General features: G+C 49.7%; 1 protein-coding gene across 4 annotated transcripts in view; it reads left to right on the forward strand.

Annotated features, from left to right (window-relative positions):
- Positions 1-2,695: 2,695 nt before the first annotated feature.
- The window catches only part of MLXIP (MLX interacting protein), a 58,444-nt gene continuing 47,392 nt past the window's right edge, over positions 2,696-13,747 (forward strand). For all 4 annotated transcript variants that reach the window (XM_081540119.1, XM_081540118.1, XM_081540120.1 and 1 more), the window contains exon 1: positions 2,696-3,243. In XM_081540119.1, coding sequence (XP_081396245.1) covers positions 2,831-3,243 — 413 coding nt within the window. In that variant the 5' untranslated portion in view covers positions 2,696-2,830. The remainder of the gene's footprint in view (positions 3,244-13,747) is intronic.

Genomic DNA, 13,747 nt, shown 5'->3' on the forward strand with positions numbered 1-13,747 from the left:
ATGATTGGGAGCTTGGAGCAACCTGCAGCTCTCACTCGTGGTGGTCCTCTGCTTTTAACTGGATTTTAAACTGCTTTTCCTCAAGTCTTGCTTCTTTTCTAATGTGATCTTTAGGAAATTATGGGGAGGATTAAACAAAACATGTTTGTGTACCGAGTAAGTGTATCTCCTCCCAGGAAATTGATGGGGTTTGTTTTTTGTTTGTTTGCTTTTGTTTTTGAAAGTTTATATCCTTGGGACCTCCCCGGTGATCCAATGGTTAAGGCTGTGCGCTTCCACTGAAGGGAGCATGGGTTCCGTCCCTGGTAGGGAACAATTAATAAGGTCCTGCACGCCGCATGGCAGGGCCTTACAAATTTTTCTTTTTAAAAAGTAGAGAGTTCCCTGGTAGTCCAGTGGTTAAGACTTCACTTTCTAATGCCGGGGGTGTAGGGTTTAAACCCTGGTTGGGGAGCTAAGATTCCACATGCCTCATGGCCAAAAAATCAGAACATAAACAACAGAAGCAATATTGTAACACATTCAATCAAGACTTTTAAATGGTCAACATAAAAAAAAATCTATATATAAAAAAAAACATATATATCCTTTCACATAGATACCTTTTGTGCTAAGAAACCAAAGAGAAATAAAGAGTACACTGCAAAGAAAAAAAGTATACAAGTAATAATTGTCTCTTTTGGGAATTAGAAAATGGTTGCCCCACCCACAGATAACCAGTGTTAACATTATGGTGCACTTCTGACATACATACATAAATATATGAATTTTTTAAAATTGACATCAAACTACTGATAACTTTTGATTTTTGGCTGTGCCGTGTGGCTTGTAGGATCCTAGTTCCCCAACCAGGGACTGAACCCCTGCCCCTTGGAGTGAAAGTTTGGAGTCCTCCCCACCACTGAACCACCAGAGAATTCCTCTGATAACTTTTTTTTTTAATTTATTTACTTTTAATGGGAGGATAATTGCTTTACAATATTGTGTTGGTTTCCGCCACACATCAACATGAATCATCCATAGGTATATGTTCCCTCCCTCTTGAACTTCCCTCCCACTTCCCACCCTTTGATAACTTTAAAAAAATTGTCTTTTCCACCCAACAACATATGATAACTTCCAATGTCAATAAATATACATTTGCATCATTTAAAATGTAGTCTTTCATTATATTAGGGACTATAGAATATTCAATGTATGCCACTCTTTACAAAGGATGCACACACAGACTTTAGGATAAAATTATAGAAGTGGAATTGCCATCTCAAAAGAGGCTGGGCATTGAAGTGTTTATCAGGGAGAAAAGTCTTCAGATAAAGGAAGGCAACTCAAAGAGTTGCCCTTCAGAAGTCTGCAACTAGAGTTGGGAGTGGTAGTTTGGGCAAGGGAGGAGACTTCAAACTCACACCAGCTGCTGGTCCATCTGGCCTCTCCCTCCTTGTAGACAAGACATCCAGGGATGGAGTTTGTACAGTTGCTTTGATAAGAGCCATTTGTCCCTTTCACTCCCAACAGGCTCCCTCGTCAGGAGGAAGGTGTGGTAGCAAGCTGAGACCCCACCCAAATCTGGAAGTGAAACTGGCTTCAAAGCAGAGCACAAGAGCAGCTGTAGAGGACCCTGGAGGCCCTACAGAGACTTGGGTGGGAGCGCCTGCCTCAGGGGCCCCAGTGGCCCTCTAGTTGCCCTGCCTTCCCTACATGGCCCCTGCCAGCTGGCTTTGAGCCCCTTGACAGCTTTTTATACATGTCAACTATTATGTTGGGCCATATGAAATTGCTGTTTCTATAGTCAAAAGTGATTGAGTATCGGCAATTTCTAGATGCCTTTGGTCTGGCTGGTTCAGTCCCTTCAGTCTGTAGTCTGTTTATTTAGTGCTCATTCTTTGCTTGTCACTGTGCAAAGTACTTTATGGTCATTTTTTAATTGTCACAACTTTCTGAGGCATAGGAATCCCCATTTGACAGAGAAGAAAATTACGGCTCAGAATTTCCCCTTTTGGAAGTGTTTAGGGGCTGGTTCGCCCTCCAAGTTTAAGATCTTAACAATAATGACAGTATTTTGAGTTGTAGTTAAAGGAGCTGGTGGCTGGATCTGCCACTGACAGGTTGCGATGTCCTGGGAAAAGTGCCTTAACTAAAGAGCTAGTTTCTACCTCTGCGGAGGTGAGAAGTGTTAAGTGATCTTGCTTTCGCGTTAGAAAATCCCTTTGGTATTCAGCGACTCTGTCTTCTCATCAATAAAATGGGGACAAAACCCACAGGGCCCAGCAATATCTCGGAAGAGCCATTAGGACACAGTTCCGGGCCCTGCAGGAGAAAGCGGGGGCTTGAGGGGGGGAAGGAGCGCCACCCCCACCCACCACGTGGAGCGCCCGTCCGGCCAAGGCGAGGCGGCAGAGCCATTCCCCGGAGTGCGAGGCGGGATCTCACGACGTGCTTGGCCAACGCTTCGCCTAGGCCAAGACACTGGCGAGTGACACCATCTGGCCACCATGTCCCGCAGCACCCCGAAAGGAAAGGGATGGCGAGGGGCGGGGCAGGGAGGCGTGGCCTCCGGGTCCCCCTCCCCCCCTTTTTTGTCCGCCCAGCTAGGGAAAGGACCCCTGCGCCTTTAAGAGGCCGACGAGGGCGCCCGATTGGCCGAGACGCGCCAGTGACGTCACGCCGGGGCCGGCGCCGAGGCGGCCCTGTCGGCCCGCGCCCTCCCCCTCCCGCCCCGCCGCGCGCTCGCGGACAGTCGGCGCGCGGGCCGGCCCGGGCCGGCGCCCCGTCTCGCTCGCTCCCCTGCGTCCCCCCGCTCTCCGGGGGATGCCCCCGGCCGGGCCCCCCCATGGCCGCCGACGTCTTCATGTGCTCCCAGAGCCGGCCCCGCAGCCGGGGCCGCGCGGTGCTGCTGAAGCCCCAGGTGCCCGAGGACGACGACGACTCTGACACGGATGAACCGTCCCCGCCGCCCGCCTCCGGCGCGGCCACCCCGGCCAGGGGCCAGGCGAGCGCCGCACTACCGCCGCCCAAGGCCGGGTCGGGCCGCGAGGAGCCTCCGCGCCGCCAGCAGATCATCCACAGCGGCCACTTCATGGTGTCGTCGCCGCACCGGGAGCACCCGCCCAAGAAGGGCTACGATTTCGACACGGTCAACAAGCAGACGTGCCAGACTTACAGCTTCGGCAAGACCAGCTCCTGCCACCTGTCCATCGACGCCTCGCTCACCAAGCTCTTCGAGTGCATGACCCTGGCCTACAGGTAGGAACCCGGCCGGCCCCACCTCTCGAGCGGGGCTCCTTTGACAAAACAAACGTGGAGGGCTGCCGCCGGGGGACCTCTTAGCTTCAGGCATTCCCTTTGGGTCTTCCCCCATCCGGCGGGTTTATGGGTCTGAGATCCCGAGTGGAAACGACAGGGGTGGAGGTCCTGGCCTCTTCCCTGTCTGCAAGGGCTTAAGTTCTTCCGGCTTCACATTCCCCAGCTAGGCACCCCCCCCGCCCCCCGCAATGTCCCGAGGCCACTGATTTCAGACTAGAAAAAGGTGTAAATACAGGCTGTAACTCGTGTTACTCAACTTTATCCACCCTTCCCCCCAAAGCTTTGTGTGTTTCCGGCAATAGGGAGTAGTGGTTGGGACCACCTGTCCAGGGTGGTTAAGCGCTGGTTTACTGGTTGTGTAAAATCTGCGAGCCCATTTCCTCCTTTATAAAGAGAGGGTGACAGTATTACCTGCCTCCGTTGGCTGCTGTGAGGATGGAATGAGATAGGTAACGTGCTTATTTAAGTGCCTGGCACATACTTAGTTGCTCCCTAAGTGTGAGCTAGTTTTCTTATTGTGAGGGAGTCTGGGTTCCCTTACACCCCCTTGATTGGGAAGCCCTCCCCCCACCCCCACTTGGGAGGGGCCCTGAGTGCCTCCTAGGAAGACTTGGAGCCCTAGCCCTTGGTCGTGGAGGCTGTCCCCCTGGCAAGTTGGAGGCTCCTTGGGCTGGCCCTGAAACATATTTTGAGATGTTTAGGGCAGGGATCCGAGACACCATCACGACCTATGGCTCTGGCTCTAGGCGGAGATCTCTTTTTTCCCCCAAGTCACAGAAATGCCTGGGTTTAACCTCTCGGCTTAAATGCCCTTCCACTCTCCCTTTCTCGGTGTGTTTGTCAGGTATTTGCTTCAGATAACTTCTGCCTCCGGAACATAACTCCTTTGGAGGAGCTGCAGTGTGGAGCAGCCCAGCCCTGCACAAAGCTCACGATAGGATCTTGGCAGAGTGGAGATTACTGCATTAGTAACTGGGCTGGCTGGGGCTGTCTTAGGTGTCTGCTGCAGGCAGCGCAGACAAAGTTTCCTTGGAGACTCCAGAAACAGTATCAAGAGGAGTAGGAACGTACCCCCCCCCCTTTTTTGGAAAGCAGTGAGCCCCGAATATACCCAAGTTACACATTTACCTGAAGCTGAAACGCTAGATATACATAGCTCCCGGTGGCATTTTCCCCCTCTGGAATAAATGATTAGTCAACTTGTTCCTTTGTTATGTTCCTGACACGCACCCCCACTCTGCCCGCCCCCATTTCCTCTCTTGAAGGCTTCCCTGATGGTTTGTTTGCCACATGGCTGCAGTACGTTACCCAGAGCTCTCCTCCCACCCTCTTTGCGTGGCACATTGGTTAGGCTCCGCTCTGATTCTCTGGTCTTGCCAGTTTGAGCTGGCACCGAGCCTGTGAAGATGTTGTGTTTTTTTTTAAACCCAAATGGTATTGAGGTCTCAGCCCTCTGCCTGCTTTTAGCCCTGCTTCATGCGTGCGTGCGTGCTCACTCGTGTCTGACTCTTGGCGACCCCATGGACTGTAACCGGCCAGGATCCTCTGTCCGTGGGATTTTCCAGACAAGAATACGGGAGTGGGTTGCCATTTCCTCCTCCAGGGTTAGCCCTGCTTACCCAGTCTCAAATTTTGAGTGCTTCGTTGGAGTCAAACTCAACTCGACTGTAGCGTATGCTGCAGTGAGAGAGAGAGAGAGAGAGAGAGAGAGAGAGAGAGAGAGAGAGAGAGAGAGAGAGAGGGCTTTCAAACAAACCTGGAGGTGAAAGATAGGAATGTGTTCTATTAAGCAGACTTAATCCTCGCCTTTATTTTAACATAAACTCCGCATACAAAGAGAGAATGGGTGATGGAGTGGCAGGAGGCATGGGCCTGAAGTCCTCACCTAAGCTCTGCTAGAGGGTAAATAAACCAGTCTGCCCTCTGCCCTCAGTTTGGATAACCTGAAGGCGTATTATTAAATGACACCAAAGATTTTTAGTAATCGTATTTTTTTTCCCACTTATTTCAAAAATATTTTGGCAGCCGGCCGTTGTTCATTTAACATTCTTGGTTGCAAAATGCACCCTTAGTTTGGTTTGAGGCTTACCTTGTTCTTCGAGACCTCCAGCCCTGCTGGTTCTCCTTCCGGCTTTGCTGGCATTCCCCGTGCAGAATCTCCTGCCACTGCGGGTCCCCCAGTGGGCATCCGCCTAGTAATTTCTCATGAAGATGCTCTTCGTGTCCCTCTCTGCGTGAGGCTAATCTGGGTGGCCCCAGAATTTAGTTGGCAGCGTGGAACGTGGGTACAGATTGACAGAAGAAGGACTCAAAACCAGTTGTCTGGGCCGCAGCCTCTGGCCCAGAAAGCAGCATGAGAACAGAAATGTTTCTGACCTCAGCTATCCTATGAAGACCGCGCAGTGCCTTTCAGAGAAGGAGGGTTGCGATATGGGGGGCAGGGAGGAAAGAAAACAACCCCAGAGGTGGCCTCACTTCCCTTTCAGGGCCCTGTTGAGCCTTCACCCCCATCTTCCAGGTTTTCTCCCTCTCCTGGCCAGCTGGGCCTCCTCCTCTTCTGTCTGTTTCTGGCCTGGGCTCTTTCTGACTTCAGCTTCCTGTCGGTCCCCCGGCCTCTTCGTTCTAGCCGCCTAACTCTCCCTGGTACGCTCTGTGCTTTTTTTTTTTGGGTTTGGTTTCCTGTTAACTGCTGCCTCCCAGCTGTTTCCAGATGAGGTTCAGCAGCTCTTTGGGGGGAGGAACTAAGGGCAGAGGAAGTTGTGGTGGTTTTTTCCCCAGTCGTGTGAAGTGGACTAGGGACTCTGATATGATCTATCCCTGAACTTGCAAAGTCTTGAACTCCTGAAGGGTATTTGGCAAGACTGACTTCGGATGGGGGAAGTGTGGGGTGCCCCATGGTCCATCTGGACAGGTAACATTGTGGACGGATTCCAGCTTCCTGTAGCTGGCCTTAAAATCCATGTCCTTCCCACACCATGATGCTAAGAAAAGCCCCCTGTAGTGAAACGTCTTGATTTGATCCTACGGTGTGAGGTCTCCCCAAGGCAGAGCTTAGAAATTCCTGGCTTGCCTTCTCTAAAGCTTCCTGTCCGCCCCTGGAGACGTGGGGAGAGTACGGTGTCTCTGCAGGATGGAAGTGAGGACTAACTGAGATAATGTCTGTCAGTGGGTCTGCCTGCCTTCTCAGTTGTGTCCGATTCTTTGTGGCCCCATGGACTGTAGCCTGTCAGGCTACTCTGTCTATGGGATTTTCCAGGCAAGAATACTGGAGTGGGTTCCTCCTCCAGGGGATCTTCCTGGCCCAGGGACTGAACCCACTTCTCCTGTGTCTCCTGCATTGCAGGAGGATTCTTTACCGCTGACCCATTGGGGAAACCCCATGAATGGGTCTAGTACCTGGCAAATAAGAAGCAACAGGAGGTTTAATGGGCTGAATCCCTTCTGTGTCATCATTCAGCTGACAATTTTTAGGAGCCTAAGTTTCTCATCCATAAACTAAGGGAAATAACATATCTGACTGGGGTCTTTAATGTGGCTTTCAAATGCCTGCTTGACAGATGCCAAATGGATGCATTCTTGGCTTGTCCATACTCTCTGAAGCCCCACCGTGGAGCTGTGTCCTCTAGAACATGGTTCATGGCTCTTTCCCTCTTAACATTGTGAGGAATGTCACACATGTGAATCACCCACACAGATTCTGAACACATCTAGTAGATAGCTTTCTGGGCTTGGTTTTGGTTTTGCTTCTCTACCTTTTTATGTAATTTTATTAGGGACCTTTGTGAATATCTGTGGGGGTGAAGGGAGAGACGATTCTTTTATGTATTTAGAGATAAGCAGTAGCTTTCTGGACAGTAGATTTCTTTCTTTTTTTAAATTACTTTTCTTTCTTTGTTTTTTAAAATTTATTTTGGCTACACCGGCTCTTAGTTGAAACATATGAACTCTTGGTTGCTAGATCACGTGGGATCTAGTTCCCTGACCAGGGATTGAACCTGGGCCCCCTGCCTTGGGAGTGTGGTGTATTAGCCACTGGACCACTCCCCCCGCTCCCCCAGGGAAGTCTCTGGACAGTGGATCTCTGCTCCAGTAGATAATCGAGGGTACCTTTAAATTTGGACCTGTAAGATAGCCTTGGGATACAAGTTTCTAAACTGTAGTCCTGTATATGTATATATCAGTTCAGTTCAGTCGCTCAGTCATGTCCAACTCTTTGCGACTCCATGGACTGCAGTACACCAGGCCATCACCAACTCCTGGAGCTTGCTCAGACTCATGTCCATCGAGTCGGTGATGCCATCCAACCATCTCATCCTCTGTCGTCCCCTTCTCCTGCCTTCAGTCTTTCACAGCATCAGGGTCTTTTCTAATGAGTCAGTTCTTCACATCAGGTGGACAAAGTATTGGAGCTTCAGCTTCAGCATCAGTCCTTCCAATGAATATTCAGTACTGATTTTCTTTAGGATTGACTATACATACGTGTAGTTACCCACTGTTCCTGACAGTCAGGGATTAAAGGTTTAAAACACTGTGTCCTCTAATTGTTAAGTTTTCCGTAGAAGAACTTTCTAGTCCTGGGCATGGTAACTAGTTGTAAATGAGGACTATTCACACAGATGACTAAACTGGTTTTATTCTTTTGCAGCCATGCCGAAGAGAAGCAGTTTCTCTCCTCTTGCACTTTCTTTGGTCTTGAATCATAATATAGTGTTCATTAAAGGGCCATGCTGGGATGGAGTGAGGGCTACAGAGATGAGAAAGAATGGTCTCTGTCCTCTAGGAGCTCACAGACTTGGGGTGGGGGACAGATAAACAGGCAGTTGTAGAATAGTTATTAGCAAAGGCTGTGATAAACAACGTGAACCAGGTCTAACAGCAGCAGTGAGGATGGTCTAGAAGCCAGATGAGTGTGTGTGTGTGTGTGTGTGTGTGTGTGTGTTTGCATAATCGAGATCAGTGTGGACAGTTTCCCTTGTCATCGGGGTTTCATACATATCTCCCCTTCCCTGTGTTACCTGTCAAAGTTATGATTCACTTTCCCAGGAAGTCCAAGAATTCCTTTTACCTGTCTTCTTCTCATCGGTAGTCCAGGACCAATTTCCTGTTTATGTAGAGACTGGCTGGCTGATTGCCATCCTGATGGAAGGGCAAAGAAGGGTGATCAGATTGGGAAGAGCTTGGGGAAGGGGGGTGGAGGAGAGGATGAAGGGAAGTCATCCGCTAGAGGGAGGAAAATTCACACTAACTGAGCAACTACTGTGTCCTAGTGTCTCTACGTTATCCTAAGTCGCAAGTAGCCCTCTCAGGCAGGTGCTGGTGGAATTTGTATTTTTCAAGCAAACAAACAAAAAAGGCACCAAGTTAATTTGCCCTGTTGCTGGGAGGTGAGGCACCTTATCCAAGGTGGTGTCTCTGGAGCTGAAAAGTCGCCTCCTCGTCTGCTCACAGAAGCATGCAGCTCTGTAAGAGAGAAGGTAGAAGTGCTAGTTCCTGTAGGATTGGAAGAGGGGGACCATGATGGGGAAAACAAGTGCCTTTAGGCCAGCCGATGCCCTTCCTTGTGCCGCCCTTCCCCACTGGTGAAATCCTGCCCTTCCTTCAAGCCTCAGCTCAAGTGCCCATGGCCCGGTGGTCCCTCTCAAAGGGAGTGAACCCCTCAATGCCAGGCAAATCCACAACCTTATTGTTTGTGCCTCGTGTCTTTATTTACACAGACGTGATTTCCCAGGATTCCTGCTCTCCTCACCTTTGACTTTCCCATGGAGCCTCACAGTGTCTGGAATATACTAGGCAGTTAAGATGTATATATGGAATTGAACAGGGAAACTCAGGGGCCTAGCGGCCAACATCATAAACTCTCCTCTGGTGGACCTTGTTTCTCTTCAGCTGTACAAAGAGAAACCCCCTCCATGGACCCCTGCTCTAGGGGTGCTGGTGTGGAGTGGGACAGTGGGGTGGTGTTTGTATGAGGGGGCCCACACAATCTGAGATGGGAGGCAGATGAGTGGTGCCCCAGGATGTCCACGTGCTCATTCCTAGGACCTGCGAATACGTTAGGTCACATGGCAGAGAGGAAGTAGGGTTGCTAATCAGCTGCCTCTAAAATGGGGCAATTATTTTGGATTGCCTGGGTGGGCCCAGTGTAGTCACAAGAGTCCCTAAAAGAAGAAGAGGAAAGCAGAAGAGAGAACCAGCAGGAGAAGGAGTTGGCCTGACTTTGAAGATGGAGAAAGAGGCCGTGAGCTAAGGAACACGGGCAGCCGCTAGGAGCTGGAAAAGGCAAGGAACCAAATTCTCCTCTGGAGTTCTGGAAGCCAGCGCTGCGGACATCTTGCTTTTAGCCCCAGTTCTGGAGACCCCTTCCGGAACTGTGAGACAATAACTTGGCATTGTTCTAAGCCACTAATTTTGTGGCCATTTGTTACAGCAGCAGTTGGAAAGTAACACAGACTGGTTTCAATAATTTTTTGTTTTTAATTAATTAATTTTATTTTTGGCTGCACTGGGTCTTCGTTACTTTGCGTGGGGCTTCTCATTGCAGGGGCTTCTCTTGTTGCGAAGCACGGGCTCTAGACAAGCGGGCTTTAGTACTTGTGGCCCGCAGACTTCATTGCTCCGTAGCATGTGGAATCTTCCCGGAGCAGGGATTGAACCCATGTCCCCTGCGTTGGAAGGTGAGTTCTTAACCACTGTGCCACCAGGGGACATCCTCAACAGTTTCTCCAGGTGGTATTTTCAAGCACATAACCCAGATCTGAAAGTCTTTCTTCAGGCTCCTTCCACCCCAGAAGAGCTGAGCAGTCCACTCGGCGGTTGTGTCAAACTGTGTGAAGTGTATTAGGCACTGACTGCTTCAGGGGATCTAATGATGGGAGGGCCCTCATTATAAAAGGAAGTCTATAAAGTAGTCTTATCCTGTTGCCCCAGCACAGTTCCTAGAATAGCGTATTGTAGAAAGTTAACAGCACATATCTTTAAGGATTCATACACGGCTGATGAAGAATTCAGAGTGTGAGCTCCTATTGCCCATAACTGAGTTACTTCTTGGGTCTGATATGTGCAGTTTAGACAGCAGATATCTTAGGTGATATTTTCTATCTTGTTGGGATTCTGTCTGTGGTTAGAATTCCGGGCCAGAGGGCTTGAGTTTTAGGCAGAGCCCTTTTGGCCGCGGGAATCAGGGCCCCTCTCAAGCTGGCCTTGGTAATGGGGGGTTACTCCAGGGAACAGGAAGTGTGTTCATGAACCTCCAGGATTCCCAGGACTGCCAGACCTCAGTGGATTCTGGAGGGGTCCTGGGCTGTGGTGGGCCCTCAGCAAGGGGAGCTTGCCGTTTCCTTAAGGCTCACCCCCATTAAGTGACTCAGCTCCTCTCTCAGACCGTGCTTTTCTTTGGGATCTTACTTCTCCTGCTGCCAGCTGGCGCTCTCACCTGCCCCTGCTCTCCTCTGCTTCAAAGCTCCTGCCTATGGGCGTTTCTCCATCTGCCTGACAGGAGCTCACCAGTGGCCTGAGTTTCGCACACAGACCTGCTCAGAGCTTCCTGTTACCGTCAGGGCTCTGTGCCAGTTATCTAATTGAATTAGCCTGTAGTCTCCAGCTTAAGTGTTAGAGAGGGAGACCAGCAGACCCCGCCCTCTCTGATCAGAATCTCAGGGACCCCAGAGCATGCGTCTAGCCCCAGAGTGTCTTGTGTGTCTTGCACTGGATGCCCTTGCCTTTCAAAAGTATTAATCAGGCCTCCGATGGGTGCCAGGCCCTGTTCTCGCCCTTGGGGATGCAACAGTAAACAAGACATGGCATGTGTGTACTTTTTGTTCTTTCAGTTTTATTGAGATGTAGGTGGTGTACAGCTCTGTGAGTGTTTAAGGCGTCCGGCACAGTGACCTGACTTACAGGTATTGTAAAGTCATGGAGTCTATAGTCAGCTGAGGGAATCAGTAAGCAAATCAGATTTATATCGTTCCTGCTGCAAAGAACATCAACACACCAGAAGATGGAAGGTGATAATGGGTGGGGGGAGGGTAGGCGGACACTGTATCTCTGCGGGTCGGAGAAGTCTTCCGAGGGGCTGACATTTCAGGTTGAACTGAAACCTGAGTGGTGAGTGGGAGCCAGCCGAGGGCAGTCATTCTAGGTGGTGGACGAGCCCGAGGCAGAGGCCCAAGGTGGAAGGAATCAGGCACATTCCAGGGCTGGGAAGAAGGCCAGGGTGGCCAGCAGGTTGAGGGCAGGGCAAGTGTGGGGGAGGAGAGGGGGAGATGGGTTTGGTTGGGAGGTGGGAGGTTAGGGTATTTCGTTCATTGCTTTGGGGAGCCGGCTTGTTGAGTCTGCGCAGTGGGGACCAGGGGACAGGAGGGCCGGGGGAAGCACTGATACCAGAATGGTGGCCGTGGAGGTGGTGAGACGTGTGTGGATGCAGGGCGGGTTTGGGCTTGCTGGTGGAGAGGATGTGGGGGTGTAAGGAAAGAATCAGCAGTGACCCTGAAGGTTTTGGTCTGAGCTGTAGGGGCTGTGACTGAAACGAGGAAGCCAGGGAGCCCCATCAGCTGTGTGACTAATGTGAGCTGTGTTGAGGACCTGAGCTGTGCACTTGACTTGGCTGCATGGGCTATGGGTGGGGCAGCTCCCTAAGAAGGGGCTGAGAGGGGCTGTCAGTGTTGGGGGCTCTGCAGTCCAGGGAGGTCCTCACTGTCACCAGAGTCCCGGGATTCTTTCTTCTGTTCTGGCTGCTCCGTCTCATCTCGCTAACCTCTCTTGTGCCTCGTAAGGGACCAGTTGGCCATGGGAGGTTTTGGCATTTTGAACTTGTATTTGGAATGGCAGTGGTTTTTGTTTTTGTTTTCTGTGATAGATACTCTCATATCCCGAATGATACTTTTACTCCCTTGGCTTTGGTTGTGGTAGAGGAGTACTACCTGGTCCTGAATGCCCTACGAGGAAACGTCTCCAAATTGAGCATCCCTAGTGTGTTTGGGGTTGGACTGCGCCATCAGAAAAGCCTTCTAGAAGGAGGCAGGGCAGAAGGGGTTATTTGGTAGCTCCAGAAGGACGTCCAAGATCTGGAGGAATAATTCCAGAAACAGAATTCCTTGTCGGGCTTTTGAGTCTCAGAAGTGATAGTGTAAAAATTAAAAAGAAAAGAAAACAAAAAGAATCCAATTGAAGAACAGTGAAGAGTGAGGCCAGGAAGTAAGGAGCTCAGAAGGGGATGTCAGGGAGAACCAGAATGCTGGTGGGAACGGCACTGGAGAGGGGACCCACGGGGACTTGGTTTGCAATGCTTCACTGTTGAGGACTCTTGTGCACGTAGGAGGGTCTGTTCTGAAAGCTAGTTACCACTCTTTCCCTCTGTGGCTTGTGGGCACAGGCCATCGGGGAAGACGATGGCCTCTTGTGCTCCGTCACCATGGGACAGACAGTCATCAAACAAAAAACAGCTGCTTCGGTAGAAAGTAGGAGAATTAAACTAGTTTCCAGATATTTCCCCAATATTCTGGCTTTTTAAAAAACAACCTAAAGAACCACTTGTGCTCAGGTGGTCATTGGCCCATTTGCAAACAGACTACCTCATCTTCTGGGACAAGCCCAGAGAGCTAGACACTACGCTTTCTAGAGAAAGTGAATTTATAAATCCCTCTTATTTATTAGAACGAGACCCTTTCAACGAATTCTTAAAATGGTGCATGATTATATTAGCTTGCTGTTTGAAACAGTGATTTTCCAGCTGAGTAGCGGGGCCTTTTACCCAGTTTCCTCTGTTCTTTAAATAATTATTATTTTGTTGTTGTTGTTCTTCACATTATTAAATGGATCTTTTTCTGCCTTGGAGCAGGACTTCCACTTGTGCAGCGTTTATGTTGTCATTAGTGTTAACAACTGTATCGAGATGGAATTCTTATACCTTAAGATGCGGTTGTTGTACGTGTGCCGGTCATTGATTTCCTTTTTGTTGTGTAGCCATAATCGGAATCCAGTTTTAGAACATTCCGTCACCCCACTAAGATTCCTCATGCTCTTTTATGTTTAACTACAGGTCCTACCTTTGCCCCAGACAACCATTAATCTGCTTTCTGTGTCTGTAATCTGCTTGTCTGTGCCTTTTCTGGACATTTCATGTAAATAGAATCATACTGTATGTGGCCTTTTGTGTCTGGCTTTTTTCACTTGGCATCATGAGGTTGGCGAGGTTCATCTGTGTTTATAGCGTGCATCCATATTTTGTTCCTTTTGATTCCTGGACAGTATTCCATTGTGTCATTATACCACATTTTGTTTATCCATTCATTGACAGGCATGTTTTTGGGGAAAGCCTAGTAACTTCGTTATTTGGATGTTGATAGTCCATTTTCTGTAGTAAAGTTCTCTTATAGATTCAGCTAGGGACTTCTTACAAGGTGAAACTAGGAACTGCGGTGAATATGGTGGGAAGATGATGGATCAA

This window comes from Giraffa tippelskirchi, chromosome 11 (genome assembly GCF_054371585.1).
Source record: "Giraffa tippelskirchi isolate mGirTip1 chromosome 11, T2T-mGirTip1v1.2.pri, whole genome shotgun sequence".
Lineage (NCBI taxonomy): Eukaryota > Metazoa > Chordata > Mammalia > Artiodactyla > Giraffidae > Giraffa > Giraffa tippelskirchi.